The 27,179-nt window shown below is 47.6% G+C and overlaps 1 protein-coding gene across 12 annotated transcripts in view; it reads right to left on the minus strand.

The window, feature by feature from the left end:
* Positions 1-27,179, minus strand: part of PLEKHM2 (pleckstrin homology and RUN domain containing M2) — a 61,509-nt gene that overhangs the window by 19,185 nt on the left and 15,145 nt on the right. For 7 of the 12 annotated variants that reach the window (XM_050931173.1, XM_050931174.1, XM_050931177.1 and 4 more), the window contains exons 2-8: positions 17,853-17,959; positions 10,276-10,385; positions 8,668-8,767; positions 6,854-6,941; positions 4,717-4,903; positions 3,407-3,493; positions 2,103-2,162 (exon numbers count right to left, since the gene is read on the minus strand). In XM_050931173.1, coding sequence (XP_050787130.1) covers positions 2,103-2,162; positions 3,407-3,493; positions 4,717-4,903; positions 6,854-6,941; positions 8,668-8,767; positions 10,276-10,385; positions 17,853-17,959 — 739 coding nt within the window. Of the gene's footprint in view, positions 1-2,102; positions 2,163-3,406; positions 3,494-4,716; positions 4,904-6,853; positions 6,942-8,667; positions 8,768-10,275; positions 10,386-17,852; positions 17,960-25,463; positions 25,649-27,179 lie in introns of all 12 variants that reach the window. The other 5 variants (XM_050931178.1, XM_050931179.1, XM_050931181.1 and 2 more) reach the window with 3 other exon arrangements.

The raw sequence follows: 27,179 nt of genomic DNA on the forward strand, positions 1-27,179 counted from the left end.
GTGCCTGACCTTGCAATCTGACCCCCATGGGTGGCACCATGCCCCCAAGGATCAGACTGCACAGGTGGGGCTGTGTTATAGTGGCATGAATGGAAATCGCTCATAGAAGCAGCACAGATCTCGCACAGTAAGGAGGATTAAACCACAGCCCACGCAACAACACAGACTACTAAGTAGCCCATTGTTTCTTATTTTAAAAATGAAATTAATATTCTCTGCGTTTTCAAAGTGTATTTACAAGTTTAGGGAACAAACACCATTGTTATATTGGTATGAAACACCAGAATTAATCACAACCTCTCAAAGCCAATCAGGCTTGCCATAAAATGACACCCTGGATGCTGCCTGGCTGGGGGTAGGGAGGAAAGGGGAGATGACATGACAATAATAATTGATAATACGTACAGCACCAGGCCCACCTACTACACACCAACACCAAAGCCAGCCACCAGGAGTGCTGTCCAATATCCCCTGTCCAGCAATCCACAGCTGCATCAAACCTAATTTCTTCCATTCATGGTAACCAAAGGGCCCAATCAAAACATTATGGCTAAAAAGCTCCCAGCCTCTTCCAGAAGGAGCTGCTGTGAGTAAAGGTGGGGGGAACATTGGCTTTTGGGGGGAAGGAAATCACAGGTCCAGGACCCCTCGGTAGGAAGTGCTGGAGGGAACAGTGGCTGTGAGGAAACACGTACAGATTATTTCATTCCACTCTTTCCAGGAATGGTCAGAATAGCAGACGCTGTTAGTACCCTGGCTGCAGAGAACTCCAGAGCTAGGCCAGACCCTGTGTTAACCACATGCGACTGCAACAGGAAAAGGTTCAGTGTTTTTTTTGTTTTTGGCTACTCAGTGTGCTCTGAAAACCAAAGAGTGTCTGTTGTGCTTGGAGAGAGAGAGAAAGTTTATAGAGAGGAGGGAATGTTAGAGACCAAAAGCCATCCTAATGGAATTCAAGCAGATCTTTACCAAAATGCTGTATGAGGTATCGGTTTGATGATGATAATACAAAAAAAATTTCAGCTGAAGGAATCTATCAAGCTTTTAGGTAGAAATGACAGAAAATACATACGTATATTTCCTCCATGAGTAAAGAAGACAGATTTCCTAATCCAATTATATATGAACAATACACAGAGCTGTCTAGTCGTGTCTTTATGTGAGTGGAGATGATGTATTCCATGCAGAGAAAGTAGAACAGATTTCTATAAAATGGAGATGTGCCCTTTACTCTAAGAAAGAGATTGCTGACAGCCAGGGTTAAAAAAGGGAACAATGACCAAACGAAATAAGGTCATTAGCTGAAGGTTATGGCTTTGATAGATATTTTAACCCAGGAGAGAAGCCTAAGTCAAGGCCTGTGAAGGGGGGTGGGGAAACTTGCCTATAAATGAACAAAAATTCTATTTAAAGTTAAATTCCATCAGAAGCCATTTGCAATATCCTGTTGGGTAATTTATGAATGTAGATCTCTTGCAACATCCAGGCACACACCTACTCATCAACACATCTGTTCTTTACCACATGAAGGAAATATACAGCTGTATACTGAGAAGGAATGCTTTGGTACTTTAGTTTATAACTACCTGATATACATTTGGGATGTTCCCTGATCACTGTGTGTCAGTTTCATTTAACAGGTTTCGTTATTAGTCTGGTAAAAAGATTCCCTTGTTAATCCAGCTCCCATAATATATTAATAATTTTATTAAACAAATTCAATTTCACTTGATAGAAACTTCAGCTCCAAGTGTCCTGAGCAGAGTATCTTAAAACCATCGGTCAGACACATACGCCAGGTGCAAGAATCAGGAGAAACAGTCACAACATTCTGTGACGTATAGTAATGTCAGAATCTCTGTGGGGCACTCACTAACTGGAGGGAAACCTCACACACAAGCATACAGAGTAGGAGACACAATATCTGACTCCAACTCTGCGGTCAGAAGACCCATTCAACACAGAGCTTGTTTCTGCTGCTACAGAATTCCACCAAGATTAGAATATTCGTTCTTATTTTAAAAAAATCAACTGCATGCAGCAAGCTTGGTATGGAAAGGATGCAGAAGAGATAAACATGGTAACAGATGACTATGTCCCACCTTCCCAGGCTGAGCTGGGTATGGACGGCACTGCAGGAAAGACATCTCCAAAATCATAATCTACAAAAATGAGGGATAAAACGGAGGATTAGAAACACAAGTAGTCAGCAGGGATGGGGGACAGGGGGAGCATGTGAACAGTGAGGGGTAAACAAAATAATCATCTGAAAAGAATGAGAAACTGGTTAGGAAACATGTATGTAAAAGGAAGTCAGCCTTACTCATCACCGTTGTTTGTATTAAAGTAGCTTCTGAGGCCCCCCTCAGAGATCGGGGCCCCATTATGCTAGGGGTTGTAAAGTTAAAATTGGAAAATGGATGATTGGTGTAGCATAGCCTAATGGCATGTGCACTGGGCTGGAGGCCAGGAATTCCAACCCCAGCTCCACCAATGACTTGCGGGACCAGCTTGGCGATTACTTACCCTCTCTGTGCCTCAGTTTCCCCACTTACACTTGCCTCCCAGAGGTATTGAGATATTTAATTCAGTAACATTTACAAAGCCAGGAGCTAGACGAAGGGGAAAAACTGGTCCTCTGAACAAGCTCCACCTACAATCCCAGAGTAGCTGGATGTTCCTATTACAATGATCAGCAGTGAAACAGTTAGTGAGTTAATGTCCAGTTGTTATTGTTATGCTTCAGAGTCAACAACCCACTGAGAGGAATAGGGGCTGCTCATATATAACGCAGAACCCTACACCTGGCATCCTGCAGCAAGCCCATGTAAATAACATTGTGTGCTGATTGCACGTTCCAGCCAACGGTTTGAAAGCACTTTGGAAACTTTATTTTACTGAGTCCCCTACATCACTGTGGGAGGGGGATGGGACAGCCAGTATTATCCCTGTCTAGAGATGAGGAAACTGAGGCACAGAGCCGAGTGGTCACTAACCAGGGTCACGCAGTGAATCTGTGCCAGAGCCAAAACTGGCACCTAGCAGCTGGGATTCCCAGTTCCCATTTCTCAACCACACTTCCTACTTCTTGGGAGTTTCAACCTCACAGTTGCATTTCCTGCATTTAACTCTTAAGATTATTTGGGTACCGTATTAACGACTGTGGCCACACAATAGCAATATCAGAAGAATGGACATTCCATAGAAGAGTATTCCCGGGACCCAGACGTTCTGCGGATGGCGACAGAGCGGGGGTGGGTTACACCTACAATGGAGACCTGACACGCTGTGAGCCAGCAGTCTGGGCCAAGTCTCCAGTAAAATGGCAGAGAACAAGGGCTTGGAGATCAATACAGAATGGACTAATTACTGCTAAGTCTGCCCTCTGCCCTGCCCTGTCTCCGACCTGTGCGGCTGGGGCTTTCAGCAGTGCTCCTGACTGCCTTCTGACAGTAACAACAGGCTGGCTGTACTGTGGAGGTCGGGAAGCCTGCTGGAGAACGGAGGAAAGACTTCGTTAATATTGCTGTGAACTTAACTGCTGTGTGTAGCCGGAAGACATTTATCCCGACTGGGCCACCCTCTTCCCTTAAAATCTGTAAATATCCTTGTTTCTATTTTGCAAACCGACAATAGGGACTGGAAGGTCATCCCAGTCCTGTCAAGCTGGCCTAATCATGGACTCTGTATCCAGAGCCTCACAGAGCAGGGCCTGAGGCAAGGCCCCCTGCCAGCTGGCTGAATTATTGCCCAGGGCTTTTCAGCTGATTTTGTTTTTGTTTTGTGGACAAGAGAAAAAGCCCAGAGGACTAATGTTTGGAGTTTTATTTCCCTTGCTTAGCTGGGAACAGCCCTCGCAGGTCCATTTAACCCACCATGCATGTGTAACTGTTATACATGAACCTCTGTAGATCGATGACCTGAATGCCAGATTGAAGCAGGAGGCCTATGCCCAAGCAGACTGGCTTTTGCTCTTCAGGCCTGAAAGAAGTAGCTGCTGAATCTGCAAGAGGGAGACGCAAGCCCGGCCTCCCTGCAATCACTGCCCAAGGTCAGGTGGATCTATGGGAGCAATTAAACCAAGGAGACGGGTGTCCATCCTCTGGGCTTTGAACCGAATCAGCGCCTTTCCGCTCCACCTTTCCCGCTAGAGAATTCCAGAGTAACAGTGAGCTCCTGCAAAAAGGAGCATCCCTCCCTGTAGCACTGGGAGAATTTTAAGGCTGAAGAACTGGAAGGTGCCCTGATGCAAAGAAAACATCAAAGACAAATGTGGGTTGAAAAACTTTTATCTTCAGTCTAGGCAGGAGGGTCTGGCAGCTTGGATCAAGATGGAGCAAAGCATGCTGGGACCTGTAGTCTCCACTGGCCACACCTCCGCATGCAAGACTGAGGTGGCACAGAGTGCTAACTAGGGGCCCGTTCCTGGCCTCTAGAGTGGCTCCTTATCACCCGTTCCCACAGCCTGTCTCTCATCTGGCCCACTGAGTCAGTGGATTCTTAGCAAATGGGACAGCACATTATTGGATATATGGGAAGGCACGAGTGTGCCCAGCTACAAAGCTTTAATCATAGTCCCAGCGAGAAGAGATGCCAATCAGACCTCTGCTGGGTTGGGTATTGTCTCTTTTCTCTCATTCTTCTGTAGCATTCAGGTTCTTGTGCAAACAGAAGCTGCACATGTACCCCTTCCGTCTGCCCTGGGTAGCCACTTACCCTCACTTGAAGGTGCAATGGCACTGTCGTCCCACTCCAGATTGGTCGAGGTGACTGAGTTGAAGGAGTTGAGTGACAGGCTGTCTGAGCCATGGATGGAGCTTGGCAGGCGATCCTCGAAGTCCAGCAGATACTGAGGCTTGTAGTAATCGGGCATGTATGGTGCCAGGTCCAAGTAAGGAGCGTCCTGAGAGCAGAGCCACAGAGAGGAGAGTCACTGCGTCAGACGCAGCCTTTCCTCTGACAACTCGGCCAGTGATGACATTATTAACATGGGCAGCCGTGTGGAATACAAACATGACATTAGATGTGCAAATAACCTGGTTACACATGGTTAATAAACGAAGGGATGAGCAGAGATGACGACATTCCAGTGCCTTGTTTTGACTTCACTCTGAAAGCACTAGCCAGTAGCAGGCAAATTGTGTACGGCACCGAGCAAGCTTCCACCACACAGATGTACCATTGCACATCAATCCTGACCCTGCAGGACCGGTTCTTGTTCCTCTCCTGGGCTCCCCCACCGAGCTCGGCCAATGCCCCTCAATCCTGACCCCCCTGCTAGTCCAGCCCTTCCCACAGCTCTGTCAATGCTCCTCAGTCTTGCCTTTGAAGCACCCCTGACGTTTGACTCCTGCATGGAGACTAGGGTTGTACAGTAGCTCATGATCTGACTAAGTCTCTGCTGGGGACTGAACTGTTGTTTGGAAAAGTTCTCCCCTGACTGAGAGGGAAGCCTTGCTGGCTTTGAATGACTTCATTATCCTTCAGGCTGTTAGCAAATATTTTGTTCTCATCACTGCAGAGCTACAAAGGGAGCCCTAGGAAATACAAGCCAGACATAGATTTAATCACATTTCTATTTCCACACACGTATACATGGAACTCTAGTCATTGACACTGGCTAACACAATCTCTTTTCTTATAGCACACAGAGGCCAAAGAAACAAAACTGACTTGCTGATCCAGCAGCAGGCCACTTGCGCTGGCCGGACACTGGAGGAGGAAGAGGACACCACCAGGAAATTGAAACTGCAGCAGGAAGCAAACATGTGCCAGCCACAGAGTAGCAGGTGGAAAGAGACTCAGTGGAGAAAGCGAACCAAACATCACACCTCAAACGGACTTCAGTGAAAGCTTCATGTCCGAAGCTCACAACAGAAACAGAAACCTTCGCAGCCATGGTATTCTAAACGCATATGCAGCAAGGTCAATAAACAATCCGCCATCATGACCACTTCCTCTCCTCAGGGCTAGTGTTCTTTGCACTTTGCTTTAGGGTGGACAGGCAGCCGAGTGGCTACAGACACTCAATGCTGCTTAGATAACAGCACAGCATGGGGAACAACCTCCATTCTTTCCTCTCCATCCATGGACATGATGGGCTCTAGCTCCTCGAGTTCTACAGTCACTTTTCCCCACAAGTAGGGATTTTGGAACCTACATGTTTGGTTCCTAGAAACCCCCAACCTGGAAATCCCTCACTGACTCACTTTCATTGGTCTTTCACTACCTGAGAACCATCTTCACCACCTGCAAGGCCCTCTCTCTCCTCTCCCTCCCTCCCCCAATTCAAATCTCCACTTCCGCCCTCCCTCACTTCATTTCCTTCTCCCATTCGTTGTGCCTTCTACCATCCTGCCCTCGTGCTCGTGTTTATCTATCACGCATCCCCCGCAGGGGGGGGGCGCCCCAGGGCGGTTGGGGGTGTAGGGAGCTGCTGCACGGCTCAGGGAGGGCGCAAGGTGGAAGTTTCGCCTAGGGCACGAAACATCCTTGCACCAGCCCTGAGTCTTTGCCAGAGCTTGGCAAAAATTTCCCTTAGTAGAAGCACCCGTTCCTTGCCCAACATGACAGCCCTATGCTGCCTTCTTCCAGCCGTGCCCAGGGTGGAGAATGTCATATTTTGTAGAACTGGAGAAGTGCTGACTTGTGAAACTGAATGATACCTCTGACCAAGGGCTATATCTGAGCTACTGCAGCAGAGAAACTCTGAGGGTGCATCTCTCTGGCAGGTGCTGTGGACAGCCAAGGGGCAGAGTTTATTAACTATTAAGCTGGCCCAAGCTTCAAATGGTGCATGGGGTTTTCCTGCTCTACAGTCTTTCTATCCATCAGCGAAGACAGTAATTCTCACCAGATCCAACTCAAAGCGAATGAATTCCAGCCCAGATACCAGCGTCAGGAACAAGGTCAGGTGATCATGACTGCAGACCAGGGCATTCCTGTGACACAGATAAAATATAAGAACGTTCAGCTTTGGCATGGAGACAAAACAGCTGCGAGTGTCCTCACCAAGCACATGATCTTACAAATCAAAACACATTCTCCACCCATCTGGTTTCCAGGACATGACCCTGAGCTAACCCTGTAAACAACCCGAGACTCAGACAGCTGAAGTGGGATCGCATTGTTTTTAGCACGTCAAGGTTTCTCTTTGGTATCTGTGCTTGAAGCAAACCAGGGTTCAATGGCTGTGAAGGCAGCACACTTCCCTTGAAGGCTCAAGGCTCAGGAGAGGCAGCAGGCTGCACTTCCTTTAGACATTTTCCCTTTCCTGAGTTAAGATCAGCCTTCGGGGCATGCCGTAACCATCTGTCCTCTGGATGAAAGGGGCAGACAAGGAGTCTTCTTGCAAACCCTGAGGATCAAGAGACATCTACTTGACTTGCAGTGAGGGCATCAAACTAGCCAAGAAGCTGGTGAGCTTTCTTTTTTAAATGTATCGCCCACATGCTTACCAAATTCATCACAAGCATTGGTCAAGTGGCAGGCCCTCTAGCGCCCCTCACTGCAAAATAAAAACAGTTATGGTCCTTTGCACATCTATGGAGGGGGGCAGGAGAGTGGGTCATAGTCATTCAGGACAGCGAGAAGCAAAGTACAGTAACACAAAGCAGGTGTGACATTCAGGAGGTACCTGCAGTAGCCAAAACAGTTGTGAACACATACAGAGAGGCTGCCAGGATCATAAATTACGTAATAATTGCTATCGGTAAAGTGTTCAAAGGGGTCTGAGTGACATAGGAGCCTAAGTCTGATTTTCAAAAATGATTTAGTCCCTTGGGAGCCTCACTGAAAAATCAGAGGGATTTCGCCTCCTAAGGTCACTTATGCACCTTTAAAAATGTTACCAAATGTCAATAAAGGAAGTAAGAGAATATGCCTTATCCTTGCCTTACTGGTCTCTTCTAGTTCAGGGGTTGGCAACCTTTCAGAAGTGCTGTGCCGAGTCTTCATTTATTCACTCTGATTAAAGGTTCCACATGCCGATGATACATTTTAACATTTTTAGAAGGTCTCTTTCTATAAGTCTATAATATAGAACTAAACTATTGTTGTATGTAAAGTAAATAATGTTTTTAAAAGGTTTAAGAAGCTTCATCTAAAATTAAATTAAAATGCAGAGCCCCCCGGATCGGTGGCCAGGACCCAGGCACTGTGGAATGCCACTGAAAATCAGCTGGCGTGCCCGCCTTCGGCAGGCATGCCATAGGTTGCCTACCCCTGGTCTAGTATATTAAAGACAATCACGTTCCAACATACTCCATATTTTTGTTGATGTTTAGAAGGATGAGTTGGCCATGACAAGCAAGTGCCATGCAGCCATACACCATCATCCACGAGAGACTGGCTCCATACAGCTGAAACTCCATGAGCAGGTCCGCTGGCTCGCTCCAGGCAGGGCTGCAGACACATTTACATAGAGCAGTCACACCTTCCTCTTTGCCTGGGACAGCATAGTGCCCCAGCATGCCGTCTGCAGCACTAGCCAATCTAGTGCCCGCACAACTGAGGTCTATGGCCAAGCCTTTCCCTAGAAACCCAGTTGCGAGCACTCAGCATTTCCAAAGACCTTGGGAGAGGGAGTGGAACCTGATTTGCTGCAAGTTTGTTTCAAGCAAAATGGAGATTAGCAGCTGGCAGGGCTGAGAGGACTGTGCTACTCACTTGACATAGTACTTATGCAGCAGACTTAGATTCTCCTGAAACAGCCTTAAGTAGCTCTCCAACGAGTTCTCGTTGAGGGCCAGGTATAGCCAAGCTCGACCTGAAATAAGCATCAAAGGTTATTTATCAGCAGACCCTGCTTTCCAGAGCTGGGCAAATACTGGGGGGGATGGGGGGGACCTACAAATATTCATTCATATTTTAAAACCAGTTTGCTGAGGCTGTTGAAGCCCCATCTGCATTCATATGCCATGAATAGTCCAGTGAATCAGTTCACTGGCAGGAATGTTCCTGGACGCAGGGATTTTAAGAAAGAAGTAGCAGGAAATTAATTTCAGATTCATGATCATGAGTGTTTGCAGCGTAAGCGACAATCTAAAGAGAGCTGTGCTCAACCAATCACAAAACAGAAACAGTTCAGTGTGCCCAACAAGTGCAATCAAAAGCTATAGCAGCTGTTATTTCAGATGGTGAATAATTACAATGAACGGCTCAGGCAGGACTAACAGACCAAGAATCACTCCCTAAATCATTTCAAATAATGAGCAGGATACTAGACAATCAGGAGCTACTGGAGGACAATGTGTGAGCGGAAAGAGAGGTGAATTTCACTGAAGGATGATGGATGTGCTCTGCTCTGCTCTCCTCTCCTCCCCTCTCCTTGGGGCAGGGAGGAAGTGGTGGGAAGAGAGTAGGGATAAGTGGGTAGAGCAGTGGGGCTCTCGACAGCACTCCTGCTCAAAGCTGGCCTTGATGTGAAAAAGGTCCCATGTACTTTTAATAAAGGGGAAAAAAATCTGCACATTTCACATATTTCCTGTCTCTCTGTCTCAAAGTAAAAGGAGCTTCAGTACCTGTGGAGTTACACAGTAACCTTCTGGGACAGAATGGGAGGGGCCTATCCAAATCACCTAGGGCCATCCTGCCAAAATCTCTCCTACAAGCCAATTCCACAGCCTGGCTGGCTGGTTTGTTTCAAAGATGCATTAGAATCACATCCAGACCTTTGATTCAGAAAAGCCTGACTACGAGATCTGTGTGCAAACCCCAAAAGGGGACAATCAGGAGACACCATATAAGACACTTTACTGCCATGCCTGGCCCAGTTTTCCAGTGCTGGTGCTGTTGAAATCCTGCATTTGGATACTTCAATCTGTATTTGCATGTTTCAACCAGGTCTTAGGGCCCAAGTGATCTCTGGGCTTCTATGCCCAGATATGAGCATCCAAATGGGGGATTGGGGCATTCCACTAACAGCTGGTAACTGGGCTTGCAGTATTTCTTATTAAAATTGTCTCATTCCAGGTCATCTACACACCTCTGTAACAAACAGCCTGTGCTACCCATGGTCGCTACACAAGGACCCTGCACTTCCTGGTCTGGGCAAGGCAAACATGGAGGAGACTGCTGACTGTACCACAGGGCCAGCTTCAGAGATCGCATGTGTGGCTCCTGCCTCACCGACTTCCTGCATACGCCAGGTGTGAACACAGACCAGAATCTCACACACAGCAATTAAAGCCGACTCAGATCTCATGCCAGCTTTCCCAGAACTGCGACTCGCCCATGGAGAGAGTGGCTCTAGAAGGTGAAGAATAAAATACTCACTGCGCCCCAAATTGGTGGCCACATGTTGCAAGACTTCTATCTGCTTGATGGCTTCCCTGCGGGTGAAGTGAACGACCAGCACCCAGTAGCCTGAAGAGAGATCTTGCAGCCTGGGGGAATGGAAACAGAAAGGAAAGAATTCATCGCTTTCAGACCCTGAAGCAAGTAAGTTATTGCCTAGAAAGAGTGGAGGGAGGGATGTGCTCTCCATAGTCCATATTGGAAACCACCTCACTTTGAATGTCGTGTCACAAGAGCACCACTCAAGGTGTCTCAGTGTCAGGCTGGGACAAGATGAGCTACAGTGGGTTTCCTAATTGGGACGACTTTTTCAAAACCCAAGCACCTGGTTCTGAATAAAAAACAGAGAGGAGTGTAATAACCCTAGTCCCAGATTTGGACCTTAGCGTCCAAAATATGGGGGTTAGCATGAAAACCTCCAAGCTTAGTTACCAGCTTGGACCTGGTACCTGCTGCCACCACCCAAAAAATTAGAGTGTTTTGGGGCACTCTGGTCCCTCTGAAAAACCTTCCCTGGGGACCCCAAGACCCAAATCCCTTGAGTCTCACAACAAAGGGAAATAATCCTTTTTCCCTTCCCCCTTCCAGGTGCTCCTGGAGAGATACACAGACACAAGCTCTGTGAAACTACACAGAGAGACTCCCCCTCTCCGTTCCCAATGCTGGAAACAAAAAGGTACTTTTCTATTCCCCCAGAGGGAATGCAAAGTCAGGCTAGCAATCCAACACACAGATCTCCCCGATTTCTTCCTCCCACCAATTCCCTGGTGAGTACAGACTCAATTTCCCTGAAGTAAAGAAAAACTTCAACAGGTCTTAAAAGAAAGCTTTATATAAAAAGAAAGAAAAATAAGTACAAATGTTCTCTCTGTATTAAGATGATACAACACAGGGTTAATTGCTTAAAAGAATATTGAATAAACAGCCTTATTCAAAAAGAATACAAATCAAAGCACTCCAGCACTTATATTCATGCAAATACCAAAGAAAAGAAACCATATAACTTACTATCTGATCTCTTTGTCCTTACACTTAGAAACAGAAGACTAGAAAGTAGAAGTACTTCTCCAAAGCTCAGAGAAAGCAGGCAGGCGGAAAACAAAGACAAAAGACTCAGACACTCAATTCCCTCCACCCAAAGTTGAAAAAATCCGGTTTCCTGATTGGTCCTCTGGTCAGGTGCTTCAGGTGAAAGAGACATTAACCCTTAGCTATCTGTTTATGACACGCCCCCCAAATTGCAGACAGTGGGGAAGCTCACTGGCGGCGATTTCCTTCTAGAACTTGAAAATAAACAGATTAATACAACACATACACCTTTACATATACTCCTAAGTATATAACTAACAGACTTCTACATTTTAAGAACACTTTTTAACTACTGAATTCTGGGAAACTCTCACGGGAGAGTGCATCAGCTACTTTGTTAGAAGCTCCTGTGATGTGTTGAATTTCAAAATCAAAATCTTGGAGAGCTAAACTCCAACGAAGAAGTTTCTTGTTGTTCCCCTTGGCAGTATGAAGCCACTTTAGTGCAGCATGGTCAGTTTGTAGTTGGAACCGCCGTCCCCAAACATATGGGCGTAGCTTTTCCAGAGCGTACACAATGGCATAGCATTCCTTTTCACTGACTGACCAGTGACTTTCCCTCTCAGACAGTTTCATACTGAGAAACACGACAGGATGGAAGTTGTGATCTGTTGCTTCCTGCATGAGCACCGCTCCTATACCACGCTCAGATGCATCGGTGGTTACTAGGAATGACTTGTCAAAATCCGGGGCCCTGAGCACAGGGTCAGACATGAGCGTTGCCTTAAGTTGGGTAAAGGCCTTTTGACACTCATCAGTCCACTTAACTGCATTTGGCTGGGTCTTTTTGGTCAGGTCGGTCAGTGGGGCAGCGATTTGGCTGTAGTGGGGTACAACTCGCCTGTAGTATCCGGCCAAGCCTAAGAAGGATTGGACCTGCTTCTTGGACCGTGGGACAGGCCACTTTTGGATAGCATCCACCTTGGCCTGTAGGGGGTTTATGGTTCCTCGACCCACCTGGTGCCCCAGGTAAGTCACTCTGTTTTGGCCTATTTGACACTTTTTGGCCTTAACAGTTAGTCCTGCCTGCCTGATGCGCTCAAAGACCTTTTCCAGGTGTAGTAGGTGTTCGGGCCAGGAGTCTGAAAAAATGGCCACATCATCGAGGTAGGCAACTGCAAATTCTCCCAGTCCAGCTAGTAGACCATCTACCAGCCTCTGGAAGGTGGCGGGTGCATTTCGAAGGCCGAAAGGAAGGACATTGAATTCATACACCCCTGCATGGGTGACGAATGCTGACCTCTCCTTGGCAGGTTCATTTAGCGGTACTTGCCAGTACCCCTTGGTTAAGTCTATTGTAGAGATGAACTGGGCCCGTCCCAACTTCTCCAATAGCTCATCGGTACGTGGCATTGGATAGTTGTCCGGACGAGTTACAGCATTTAGCTTACGGTAGTCCACGCAAAAGCGTATTTCCCCATCTGGTTTGGGTACCAGAACCACTGGAGATGCCCATGCACTGGTAGATGAGCGGATTATACCCATCTGTAGCATGTTCTGGATCTCCCGTTCTATAGCAGCTTGGGCATGAGGAGACACTCGGTAGGGTGGGGTTCTGATTGGGTGAGCATTACCTGTATCAATGGAGTGGTATGCCCGTTCAGTCCGTCCTGGGGTGGCTGAGAACAATGGGGCGAAGCTAGTGCACAGCTCCTTGATTTGTTGCCGCTGCAGACGTTCCAGGGTGGTCGAGAGGTTCACCTCTTCCACGCCACCGTCTTTTTTCCCATCGTAGTAGACACCGTCAGGCCACTCAGCATCATCTCCCTGGACTGTAAACTGACAAACCTGTAAGTCTCTGGAATAGAAAGGCTTGAGAGAATTAACATGGTACACTTTAGGCTTTAGTGAGGAATTGGGAAATGCTATGAGGTAGTTTACAGCTCCCAGGCGCTCTTGGACCGTGAATGGCCCTTCCCATGATGCTTCCATCTTATGGGCCTGTTGCGCCTTCAAGGCCATAACCTGGTCTCCTACCTTGAAGGACCGATCTCTGGCATGTCTGTCATACCAGGCCTTTTGCTCTTCTTGAGCATCCTTTAGGTTCTCTCTAGCAAGGGCTAAAGAGTGTCGGAGGGTGTTTTGTAGGTTGCTTACAAAGTCCAGAATGTTAGTTCCTGGAGAAGGCGTAAACCCCTCCCATTGCTGCTTCACCAACTGTAATGGCCCCTTAACCTCGTGACCATACACAAGTTCAAACGGTGAAAACCCTAAACTGGGATGTGGTACAGCCCTGTAGGCAAACAGCAACTGCTGCAACACTAGGTCCCAATTATTGGAGAATTCGTTGATGAATTTTCGTATCATGGCCCCCAAAGTTCCATTGAACCTTTCCACCAGGCCATTGGTTTGATGGTGGTATGGGGTGGCAACCAAGTGATTCACCCCATGAGTTTCCCACAGTTTTTCCATGGTCCCTGCCAGGAAATTAGACCCTGAATCTGTAAGGATGTCGGAGGGCCAACCTACCCTGGCAAAGATGTCTGTTAGGGCCAGGCACACAGTGTTAGCCCTGGTGTTGCCTAGAGCTACTGCTTCCGGCCATCGGGTAGCAAAGTCCACTAAAGTTAGTACGTACTGCTTTCCTCTGGGCGTCTTTTTTGGGAAAGGGCCCAGAATATCCACAGCTACTTGCTGAAATGGGACCTCAATTATGGGGAGTGGCTGGAGAGGGGCCTTGACCTGGTCTTGAGGCTTTCCCACTCTTTGGCATACCTCACAAGACCGGACATACTTGGCAACATCCTTGCCCATCCCCTCCCAGTGGAAGGACTTCCCCAACCGGTCCTTGGTTCTGTTCACCCCAGCATGGCCACTGGGATGATCATGGGCTAAGCTTAAGAGCTTCCCCCGGTACTTAGTTGGAACCACCAACTGTTTTTGCGGCTGCCATTCTTCCCGGTGTCCGCCAGAAAGAATTTCCTTGTATAAAAGTCCTTGGTCTATAACAAACCGGGATCGATTAGAAGAGCTGAGAGGCGGTGGGGTGCTCCGTGCCGCCGCCCACGCTTTCTGAAGGCTGTCATCTGCTTCCTGCTCAGTTTGGAACTGTTCCCTTGAGGCTGGGGTCACCAGTTCTTCCTCAGACTGTGGACTTGGGCTTGGTCCCTCTGGAAGCGATGTAGGTGATGGGGTTGTTTCCGTTGCTGGTGAACCGCTCTTCGCTGGTGCACCTGTGGGTATTTCAGGCTCTGGCTGAGCCTTTTGGGTATGGCTGTCTTTGGCTTCTGCCAGTTATGGCTCGCTGGCGCCCTCTGGCGTTGAGTTTGAAGATGGGGTTGCACTTGCTGGTGCTGGTTGCTGTTCCAGTTCCGGGCCTGGGACTGGAGGTGCTGTGGCTGTTTCAGTGGTTGGCATGGAATCCGGGTCCACTACCTCTGTCTGGGTCTCTGGTAACACAGACGGGGCCTCTGTGGACGGTTCAGGAACAGGAATGGGTCTGGAAGCTTGCCTGGTTTGGCTACGTGTAACCATTCCCACTCTCTTGGCCCGCCTCACCTGGTTGGCCAAGTCTTCCCCCAGTAGCATGGGGATAGGATAATTGTCATAGACTGCAAAAGTCCACATTCCTGACCAGCCTTTGTACTGGACAGGCAGTTGAGCTGTAGGCAAGTCTACAGCTTGTGACATGAAGGGGTAAATTGTAACTTTGGCCTTTGGGTTGATGAATTTGGGGTCAACGAAGGATTGGTGGATAGCTGACACTTGTGCCCCCGTGTCTCTCCACGCAGTAACCTTCTTTCCGCCCACTCTCAAATTTTCCCTTTGCTCCAAGGGTATTTGAGAGGCATCCGGGCCTGGGGATCTTTGGTGTGATGGTGGTGTAATGAATTGCACTCGCATGGTTTTCTTGGGACACTTGGCCTTGATATGTCCCAGTTCATTACACTTAAAGCATCTTCCATCTGATGGGTCACTGGGCCGAGGTGAGTTACTGGAGACTGGTGAGGTGGAAGGGTAGGGTATCTGTGGCTTTACTTGGGTGGTATGTGGGGTCTTTGGCTGTCCTCGGTTGTAGGGTTTATGGTCTGTGTGCCCCCTGGGGTAATCGTTCCCCTTGACAGTAGCTTTCTTGCTTTCTGCCAGTTCCATCCATTTGGCTCCAATTTCCCCCGCCTCAGCGATATCTTTGGGATTTCCATCTTGTATGTACCGTGTGATGTCTTCAGGAACACCATCCAAGAACTGCTCCATTTGTATGAGGAGGTTTAGTTCTTCCAAGGTTTGAATGTTGTTTCCTGTTATCCAGGCCTCATAGTTTTTTGCAATGTAGTAGGCGTGTTTGGGAAATGACACCTCGGGTTTCCACTTTTGGGTTCTGAAGCGCCGACGGGCATGATCTGGGGTTATCCCCATCCTGTATCTGGCCTTGGTTTGAAAAAGTTTATAGTCATTCATTTGGTGCTTAGGCATTTCAGCTGCCACCTCTGCTAAAGGTCCACTGAGCTGTGACCTCAATTCTACCATGTACTGGTCTTCGGGGATGTTGTACCCAAGACAGGCTCTTTCAAAATTTTCCAAGAAGGCCTCGGTGTCATCACCTGCCTTGTAGGTGGGAAATTTCCTGTGCTGTGGAGCAATATTTGGCGCCGGGTTGTTAGGGTTGGCTGGCACAGGCAGCCCAGCTTTTGCCAACTCCAGTTCATGTTTTCTCTGTTTTTCCTTCTCTTCATTCTCTTTTTGTTGTTTTTCCATTTCTTGGCGGTGGTCCGCCTCTTTGGCTGCCTGTTCTCTTTGGTAGGCTGCCTCTCTTTCTCTCTCTCTTATTTCCATCTCTGTTTGTTTTATTTCCAGTTGTCGCCTGTGTTCAGCTTCTTTGAATTGCTCTTCGGCCTCAATTTTTGCCTTAGAAGTCATGATTCCTGTTTCTTGTGTTGGGGTGCCCTCCGGTGTTTATCTTCTGAACTGCAGGCTCTGTTGCCTCCTGAAGTCTGCCTAGCAACAGTGCTTTTTTCCTTTTCTCTCTCTAGCTAATGTTCAATGAAGGGAAACCAGAAAAACCACTTTATTTGCATGCCTATAAGTGCTGGTACTTGCCTCCTAATGGGAGGGCTATTGCATGACAAAAGACCCTTAATATGCAAGCCCCAAACTGCGAGAGAGAGCAGAAAAAAAAATTCTCTCTGGTTCCCTTTTAAAACCAACTGTTTCTCTCTCTGCTAAAAAGCCCTTAGCAGAGAAAAGAAAAATATAATATTCCTACTGGCTTCTGGATTCTGTCTATATCATCCCACCAGCTGCCACTCATGTAATAACCTTAGTCCCAGATTTGGACCTTAGCGTCCAAAATATGGGGGTTAGCATGAAAACCTCCAAGCTTAGTTACCAGCTTGGACCTGGTACCTGCTGCCACCACCCAAAAAATTAGAGTGTTTTGGGGCACTCTGGTCCCTCTGAAAAACCTTCCCTGGGGACCCCAAGACCCAAATCCCTTGAGTCTCACAACAAAGGGAAATAATCCTTTTTCCCTTCCCCCTTCCAGGTGCTCCTGGAGAGATACACAGACACAAGCTCTGTGAAACTACACAGAGAGACTCCCCCTCTCCGTTCCCAATTCTGGAAACAAAAAGGTACTTTGCATTCCCTCTGGGGGAATAGAAAAGTCAGGCTAGCAATCCAACACACAGATCTCCCCGATTTCTTCCTCCCACCAATTCCCTGGTGAGTACAGACTCAATTTCCCTGAAGTAAAGAAAAACTCCAACAGGTCTTAAAAGAAAGCTTTATATAAAAAGAAAGAAAAATAAGTACAAATGTTCTCTCTGTATTAAGATGATACAACACAGGGTCAATTGCTTAAAAGAATATTGAATAAACAGCCTTATTCAAAAAGAATACAAATCAAAGCACTCCAGCACTTATATTCATGCAAATACCAAAGAAAAGAAACCATATAACTTACTATCTGATCTCTTTGTCCTTACACTTAGAAACAGAAGACTAGAAAGTAGAAGTACTTCTCCAAAGCTCAGAGAAAGCAGGCAGGCAGGCGGAAAACAAAGACAAAAGACTCAGACACTCAATTCCCTCCACCCAAAGTTGAAAAAATCCGGTTTCCTGATTGGTCCTCTGGTCAGGTGCTTCAGGTGAAAGAGACATTAACCCTTAGCTATCTGTTTATGACAAGGAGAAGGGGAGGAAATTCAGAGAGATGGGAGGAGGAGAGGACAGGACCTTTCAAATGGTGAGGGAAAGACAAAAGAAGGAAGAGATTGAAAAGGAGGAAACAAGAGTTGGGGCCCTAATCTTGGTGCCCTGCAGTATTTTTTTCCAGCTAGGATGACTTTGACACAGGGGTTTAGAAGCAGGTAGTCAAAATATGCATCTGGGGATCCCACTAGGATACTGCATAATGAAATCATTTGTTCCCCTTCCTGAACACCCATCCCTTCTTCAAGCCCAGCTCTGTAACTTGGGTGGGGCACAGGCCAGCTGAATGCATCATCCCACAGCATGGTAGATCTTACCCATAAAGCAGAGCATGATCCAGGTGCTCACATAGTCGCTGCAGGACTTTGTCATGATTCCTAATTGCTGGGGTCTCATCTTCACAGGCTGCAAAGTAACTCTGCAACTGAAAACAGAAGAGACTCTGTCAGCTACCGAGTAGGGGACTAACCCTCCAAGTTTCAGTCAATTACATTGCAATCTCTAGGGCCATAGTCATACATTCCTCCAGTGACCCACCCTGACACAAGGAAACCCCGAGCCCTTAATTCACCCATATGCAGTTTCAGGGCCACATTCGGACCTGGGGCAAACAAGTGCAATTCCATCAGACTTCACTGGGGTTGCATCCACCTATCTCCTCGCGGCCTTAGCGCCCTACCAGACAGACGACATAATGGACTGCAAGACTCTCCTTCGGTCTGTGCCATGGCTTGCTGAGCACATTGAAAAACCTACCAGCTTGCACCCATGTGTACGTCTGGCAGGCGATTTTCCAAGAGGCACAGAGACATGCGCCACAGGTCAGCCAGCAAGGCTGTGCTTTTAAAGGGAAGGGGATTTCTCAGCAGGATTCATATTTCTTTATTGTCGTTGCATGTTTCCAGCATGTATTTGTGTCTAAATATATATTCCTTATGTTCTGGATACCAGCCATTCACTTCAGTGCTTTATGAGTCAGTAGTACTTGGAAACACAGGCCAATCTTGACCCATTATTAATGAGAAGTACTGAATAAACAGCCTGTTTAATTGCCTGGTTTTGGAGATGGCACTATGACCTCCCCAGGCCTCTGGATCCAGCCAGGGAATGGCAAAAAGTTTCTAGACCTCATCTACCGTTCCAAACAAGCATATTATTACTGACCCAGCCATGGATGATGTGGCTACTTGATGAAGAAGTTGAAAATCAAAAGACTCTGCTTCCTGCGACTGCGGTGAGAACATCCGAACCACCCAACGAATCAGAATGCAGTGCCTCAAATATGGCTGCAGAGGTGAACTGGATGTTATCCGCAATGTCACAAAGGAAGCCTTGAAATGGCTTATGGATGTACAACAGCATCTATTGGGGGGAGGGATAGCTCAGTGGTTTGAGCACTGGCCTGCTAAACCCAGGGCTGTGAGTTCAATCCTTGAGGAGGCCATTTGGGGAACTGGGGTAAAAATCTGGGGATTGGTCCTGCTTTGAGCAGGGGGTTGGACTAGATGACCTTCTGAGGTTCCTTCCAATCCTAATATTCTATGATTCTATAGAACATTTCTCTGCAGATGCCATATGAGCGAGAGATGGCAACAATTTTCACTGGATTCACCAGAGCTGCACTCACAGGCACCTACTTTCCTTGGCGCTGGTGGGTGCTCACATTCCTCTGCCCCAGCCCAACTCCGCCCCCTCCCTGCCCCATTGGATCCTGCCCCAACCCTGCCTCTTCCCCGAGTGCGCCGCGTTCCTCCTCCTTCCCCGCAGTGGTTTTACAGCACAAGCGCTGGGAGGGAGGGGGGAGAAGCAGGACTCGGCGACGTGCTCATGGGAGGAGGCGGAGGCAGGGTTGAGCTGGGGTGGGTCTGCACCCACTGATTTTCCCCCGTGGGCTCTCCAGCCCCAGAGCACCCACGGAGTCGGAGTCGGAGCCTATGGCTGCACTGACACTAGTGAGACAGGCACTGCACTGGGTGTGGATGTTGTCTCTCTGCTGGTCAGTGCTGAAGTCCCCTTTGCTTTTCTGTCTGGGCAGTCACTAAAGAAACCAGGTTATCGGGGGTGTGAGCAGAGCTCAGCACCGGACAAAGTCAGCGTGTGGAACTCTGATGTGTAGGCAATGGTTCTCACAGCCCGGCACGTGCGATAAAACCAACATTCATCATTCAGTAGGACAACTGCTCAAACAGAACATGAGCTCTCCCCAAGCATCTCTCCAAAGGGTAATGACACATCAATCCAATTCTCCCTTTGTAGACAACCAGCTGAGCTTCTGGGTTAGGCACAGGACTGGGAGTTCAGTTCCTGGCTCTGACGGAGTTACTGGGACACCACTGGCAAATCACCACCTCAGTTTCCCCATCTATAAAATGGGGATAATATCCAGGGAGGGGCTGCAGTTTAATTCATTAATGTTTGTGGTGCAGTTAGGGTCCCCCAGGTTACAGGCCCAGGAGAAGCGCATAGTATTACTATTATTACACAGATACAACGAGACGGCCATGCATCTTTGTAATCAGTAAAGTATCATTGCAGCTAATTGGCTGTACTAAGCCTCAGACTGACCCACATGCCTAGAAAATGGTCTTGTGACTTTGGCAGGAGCCAGGAGATCTGGGTTCCGTCCCCAGCTTGGTGATTGACTCGCTGTGCAACTTTGGTTGAGTCATTTTGCCTCTGTGCCTCAGTTTCCCCATCTATAAAACAAGGGTGGCGATACTGTCCTGCCACCCAGGGCGGTAACAAGACTTCAGTTTTTAAGGTCTGTAAAGTGCTCTGAGCTCATCCACACCGAATGCGCTAGATGGGGAAAGAACAGAATCGGATTCTAGAGGCTGGCTCTGCACTGATGGGTTTCAAACGGCAGGCTCATTTGCACTGCTCCCACAATGCCTCCTGGTTAGTCACAGAACTGCCATGGCCTTGGGAAAGAGAGAGAGACTCAGATGGCAGCTGCCACGGCCTGGTTTAAGTGCCCAGCTCCAGTTCAGTCTGCCCACATGAACAGTCAGATGGGTTCTACATAAGCTTTTAACAGAGCAAAGATTATCCTGTAATTTCTCACCAACAGCCACTGTTCTTGCAGATGTCAGCACCTCGCTAAAGAATGACTCTGAGCCGCCTTCTGTGATATCAACAGCCTCCACTCACACACATTAAAACACGCGTAGGAGGCTGCTCAGCGTGTTCTCCAAACCTAGCGGCACGTCTGTCGCAAAACTCAGATGTAGTCCGTTTGCGTGTCTGGATCGAAGGTGTTGCTTATGGCCCACCTCTACCCCAATCTTCACATACACTAAACACTATCACCGCTGGTAATCATGCAGGCAACAGAATACCCCCCTTGAAACTCCACAAGCACTACAGAAAAGCATTAAGAAACCACAATTTTAATAAGTCACACCTAGATCTAGCTCAGAGAGGTGCAGCAACTTGTTTTCAAGAGCACCCTGAAGCACTGGGAGGAACAAAATAACCCTCAGAAACATGCGCTCATTTCAGAAAATGCAGCTCAACATGTTAGTCAACGGTCATGCTGCTGGACCTCTCTGCACTGGAGTTAAAAGGTACGTTGGGGGTTCCATTAGACACAGTTTTTCCAGGGGGTTTATAAACCAAATCATGCTTACATGGCTCACAGTTTACAAAACCAGTTCGAAATGATGAAATCAAAGGGTCTGGATGCTATTGCTGGCTCTGCCACAGACTCACTGTATGGCCCTGGGCAAGTCCCCTTCCCACGTTGTGTCTCAATTTCCCAAGGTATAAAATGGAGTATCATCACCGACTCCACAGGTGTGTCGTGAGGCTCCAGTCCCAGTCATAAGAGACATTTTGGGGTTACCAGATGAAAGGAACTAGACAAGAACATTATATTACTGGCTAACAACACTTTTTACTACATCAAATCCAGCTGAGCTCCATCTGGATAATCACACTGGATCTAAATGACCGGTGGATCAGACCAGATATCGATGTAAACAGGGAAGAGACAAGACCGTTAAAGCTAGGGCTGTTCCTAGCTATTGCAGCACCACATTACGTACTTTAAGATTAGACACGGATCAGAGACCTCAGCAACATGAAAGAATCACAGGAGGAGATTGAGGACAGAGAGAGCAGGACCCCTTTCCTTACTACTACTGGCTTAAGTCAGACGCTTGTTTGTCTTCGATATTGATAAAGGGCTCTTCACTAGCGAGGATCTGAACTCCACACATTCCCCCACGGTGTGCGAAGACTACAGCAGGGGTTCTCAAACTGGGGATCGGGCCCCTCAGGGGGGTTGTGAGGTTATTACATGGGGGGGTCGCGAGTTGTCAGCCTCCACCCCAAACCCCGCTTTGCCTCCAGCATTTATAATGGTGTTAAATATATAAACAAGTGTTTTTAATTGGGAGGGGGGTGTTACACTCAGAGGCTTGCTGTGTGAAAGGGGTCACCAATACAATAGTTTGAGAACCACTGGACTACAAAATGCTGCTGATAAACATCACCCCACCGGACTGGTCTCTGACAGTGTTGCATAATTGGGCTTATAAAACAAGAGTCTTCATCATCAGCCCCCGGGTTCCATTAAGATCCGATTTCATGGCCTGAAAATGGATCTTTATCTTTTCCCGTTGCACTTAGGCAGGAAGGCAATTTCACAGGCAGCACTTTCACTAGGACGGGAACATGGAGACCAGGAGAGAGGCTACATCCGCAGTATGGGACTGCTCCAGCCAAGGAATCCCAGACGACAGCTCAGAGGGCCCAGACCTTTTATTTCTTGCAGGACACTGTAAATTATATTTCTGTTTTTGCAAAAAATACTGAGAGACACTAGAAATCCCTTTAGCTCTAAATCCTAATTCTCTCACACGCTGACTTGCCAGCCTTCTATTATACATATGGCTTAGCATCTTATTCGGGGTCATTTCTTACACCTACTCAGGATTCATACAGTAGGATTACTGATGACATTCTAATCTTAGTCATATGCCTCACATTAACTACTCCTATAGAACATAGGTAGCATGGTAGTGAGGAACCACGTGATTTGCACAATGTGATCCTGAACAAGGCTCCTAGGGAACGAGGGAAATGATCTAATAGACCTTGATCACCTCTAATTCTTACGACCTCAGACTCCAGCCAGCACAATTTCTATGTAACAAATGAAGGAATCACATGCCTTACAGGAGTTTGCAGTGACCTTTTCCAACTCTGAGCTATATCAGATCAGACTCTGAAGAGTTTCCAGAGAAGAGGGACGCTGAAGAATTAAAGTGAGGTCTCCCTGCTTAGCTCGGCTAGGAAGCCAACGACTGGAATTAAGAAGACATGATTGGTCATGCTTTGGGTCTGCAAAAACAAGTGCAACAAATGGCAAATGTTGTTTCTTCTGCCCAAACAGAAAAGCATTGGAGCCCATCCAATGTCACACATAGGGAGAGAGAGCGAGAGAGAGTCCTCCCACTCAGTCTTTGACCGAAGACAAGGAGCTCTCATATTCTGAGCAGACTTGCCTTGGCCAGAAAATTCATCAGAGCCACTGACGTTCTTTCCCATTCTGATCCCCGTTTCCAGACCAATGGCAGCAGTTTGGAGTTAATAATGAATGCTAAAAACCAGTTGGATTGTTATCTTTTTTTTAACCCCAGCTTCAATGCCAGTGTGATTTTAGCTGTTAGCCTCACTATCAGTTCAGGAGACAAGGTCTGGAGGGGCCCTCGATGCAGCCTGTTTGCGCTCAGAATTTTCTACACGGACAAAGCCCCTGCATTTCAGACACTAACCATCCCAACGGTGCCACATGGGCACAACAGAAAAGCCGGTTTAGAAGTGCTGGCCCTGCTGCTTTATGCAATAGTCGCAGGTCACAGCTTTCCAGTGGCCAAAAACATTTGTTTCTAGCTCTGACAGCTTACAAGACAGCAGACCATAAAACCACATTTGATTCCTCGGGCACACAGCCCCTTTCCAGCACTGGCCCAGGACTGAGTTCTATCAAGTCCCAGCATCAGACCCATCTAATTTGCAGTCCTCCAATCTATTGCCAAGGTGGCCCCTGCTTCACTGTTCTCAGCTAGACAGACAGACACTAGGTTGTGGCTAGTAGCTGTGAAGTGTCAGGCTCAGATAATTAGAGCCAAGCCTTTGGTTGTATGGATTAAGGGGCAGGATTCTCTCTAAGTGCTTTTTCTAGCGTGAGATCTTAGCTGAGGCTTTAAATCTGGTAGGATCTAAAATGGTTACTGGTTTATGGATTAATTAGGAGTTGTTTCCCACTCAGGGCCAAATTCTGCTCTCAGTACAAGTGGTGTAAACCCAGCCTCGCCCAAACAATGTCAGTGGAATTAGTACAGATTTATGCTGGAGTAACAGAGCAAAGTAGATAGGAGGTGCGGGGGGAAGGGCTGTCTTGATTCAACACTGGAAAAACCCCACTGCACTGTAGACTTCCTTACAAATCACAGAATTCAGGCCAACATCCCAGGCCTGATGAGAGCCCTGCAGAGCAAGGGTTTCCTGTGTAGAACTGATCCCACCCAGGGAATCCTACCCCCAAGCAGGAGAAAGACCTGCTGTGCCTGGGAGCAGCTAGTCCAACCTAGGATGGAAGTGTGAAGTTCGACTCATCTGACCACACAGCGTATGTCTGTCTGTTCTGTGTAAACTAGATGGAAACTCCTAGAGGCAGGGAACGTATCTTCCTCTGTGCTCTCAGCTGAGCTGGGCACAGGCTGAGCTCTCCACAATCATTCTAAGGCACCCACCATAAAGACACCAGTGTGGTTCTCAGATTAGTCACAGGCTCGATCCCAGGTGGAATCAGATGCTTTTTAGTGCCATTGTTCTCTTTGTTCCTTCCAAGGCAGCGAGTTCTCCAGGCAGGACTGGCTCCACAACCCCACCAGAATGACTCATGTACAAGGCTGTGCCATTAAGACACGGATCAAAGCTTTTTAATTACTTTTAAATGTACTCAGGAGGCGCTGGCTTCTCTGGAAGTTTGTACAGTAAGCGCAATCCATCCTGCAGGCTCTGGTCTGTGTTAGCAGGACAGCAGTGGTAAGAAGATATCACCATTCATGTTGGAAAAAAGACCATTCAACCCCCCTGGAACTCACACCCCACTTCAATCTTTATCCCAGTTTATTCCTCCAAATCCTTTCCCCCCACCCCTCGGCATAAAGCTAATCATATTTTCTCAGCTTTTTGATGGATGAAAATACTCTGGAAGATTATGCTATTAATAGGCAGTTCCAGGGTGGGGGATGAACAGCATAATATTCAGTTATTCAACATCTATGTAGGACATTATCTACAGCCAACGCTTTAACACGTTCCCACAGTGAGGAGGCCTAAGGGCCAGGAATAAAGTCACATTTAAAGGCACAGTCCCATTTAGCAACAGATGTAAAGCAGGGTGGGTTCTGATAGGCCCTACAAATTTATCCATGGCAGCTCCGTGCTTTGAGGGAGGTGGTTGCTCAGGGATGGGACAAGCAGAACGTACAGAGTTCATTGATTAAGGGAATAAAAGTGTTGGATTCCTGACCAAACAAGTGGTGTTATGGACTCATTCCAGTCTGTATTTAAGCCACCTGGAAACTCATCATTATATTGGAACTAAACAGAATACAGGAGACTCTGCTGTTTCTCCCTAAAAGGCCCTGTTCTGGGAGATTCTGTGCACTCCCCACCTTCAGGTTTTCCCTCCTTATTTATAAGCCACACCCTGGAAGCATGAAATGGACATTTGCTCCCTTTACCAAAGTGGCTTCCCTTCACCATGTCCACTACAACAGTAACAACACTTCACTCCCATAGAGTATGGGTCTCTCACTGCACAGGCTCAGGGAATACTCCATCCCGCAATGTACAAGCATTTCCCCACTTTAGAGACGAGGAACTGAGACACAAGGAGGTTAAGTGCCTGCCACAGAGTAAGTTGGTGCCAGACCCATAATTAGAGAGCAGAAGTTCGTGGCTCATCCCAGCTACGTACAATTCATGCAACACGGGGGAGCTGGAGTAGAATCCAAGGAGTCCTGACAGGTCTCCTTCCAGGACCTAACATACGTCCCGCCAGGACTGCCGCTCTTCTTTTTGGCTCTGCCACTGACTGGAGAAAGCGGAAGGAGCAGATGCTGAGCAAACCAAAAAAAATCAGGCCCTCTGCTGACTTATCATATGATTTTTCAGCCAACTATGAGTCAGAGGCCATACAAGCTGATGGAAATCAGCATTGCTCCACTGAAATCAATGGAGCTTTGCTGAGTTACCCCAGCAGAGGATCTTACTCATGATCTTTTGTTTTGTTACATATATAACTTCGCGCTTCTCTCACAGGGCTGTCAGGAGGTATAATTAAGTAGCAATGCTTGTAACGTCCTTTGAGATCACCAGCAGAGAGGTTCTATCATATGGCAAGGATGATCTTTATCTCACCTTCGTCGGGAATGTCTCTTCCCTTGACCATCTCACCTCACCTGCCCATCTTGCAATGAGTCTCCGTATGTACACCTAGCACTGGAAGGTCATGATGGTTTATTATCCTTGGCTGAAAGCTCCTGAACACCTCACTGTCCCGATTATGGGAATTTCCCATGTGTGGGACGGAATCCAGGTCTCAGCAGCAAATGGCTGAACTATTTTAAGCATTTCCTCATTTTCTTCCCCTCTTTCCCCAAACCAATTTAGACTGTTTCAGTTTCCGTCCCTGTTCTTCCTTTGCACAGCTAGAAATGAGCCAACGCCATTCGTAGCTTACAGCCTGCTTGAGACTCTCCAACACTGCTACGTTGATGGCACTGGAGAGCGGTCCCAAGAACTCAACCTTTTTTTATTTAGGGAACTGTATCTCACTGTCCTGCTGCTTGTAAACAGTCAGCAAATGCCCAGGATTACATCATCTCCTCTGCCTCTGAACTGTGATGGCCATTGAGCATTTTTCTCCGGATTTCTACACATCTCCAAGGAGTTTCTGCAGCGTTTCCACTAGGGTAACGTCAGCAGAAACAGAAGTTTCACAACATGCTTCCTGCATTCTTTAAGGATCCTCTGACACAGGGCATCAGCATTTTCTTTAGCTGCACTGAGGAGGAACCTGCCTTCTGAACCACAGTGGCAGAGGTGCCAGGGCACGGTCCATTGGCAACACCTTAAAACAGCGTTGGGCATTCTGGTGCTCCAATGGGCAGCACGCAGTAAGTCAGCAAGGCAGTTCTATTTGAACTGACACCGGGTGCCTCAAGAGTCTTTCATGAGCAGGATTCCTAATGCAGCCTCCCCTTCCTTAGCGGCCAGACTGCCCTGGAAGCTAGCACTCCTCAACTGACAGACCACCAAGGGGTCCCGTGCAGCCTAGTATCAGCGACAAACTGGATGGGCACAAACATATTTTTCTCAGATAAATATCACAGGTATAACTCTCTGTCCACGGGGTGTAGCCCTGTACTGTACAAAGCCCTGTTTTGCTACCATTCTGCCACACCCGCATCCAATCTACAGCGACATCAGGGGCGAGTCTAGTGCAAATGCATGTGCATGCAATGAGTCTTTCCTCTGTAATGTCAGGAGCTGGGCAACGCACCCATGTGACCTGCTTTTGCTGAAAGGCTCACGGTCATGTGACGGCACCCAGCCCCGTGAAT

This window comes from Gopherus flavomarginatus, chromosome 21 (genome assembly GCF_025201925.1).
Source record: "Gopherus flavomarginatus isolate rGopFla2 chromosome 21, rGopFla2.mat.asm, whole genome shotgun sequence".
NCBI lineage: Eukaryota > Metazoa > Chordata > Testudines > Testudinidae > Gopherus > Gopherus flavomarginatus.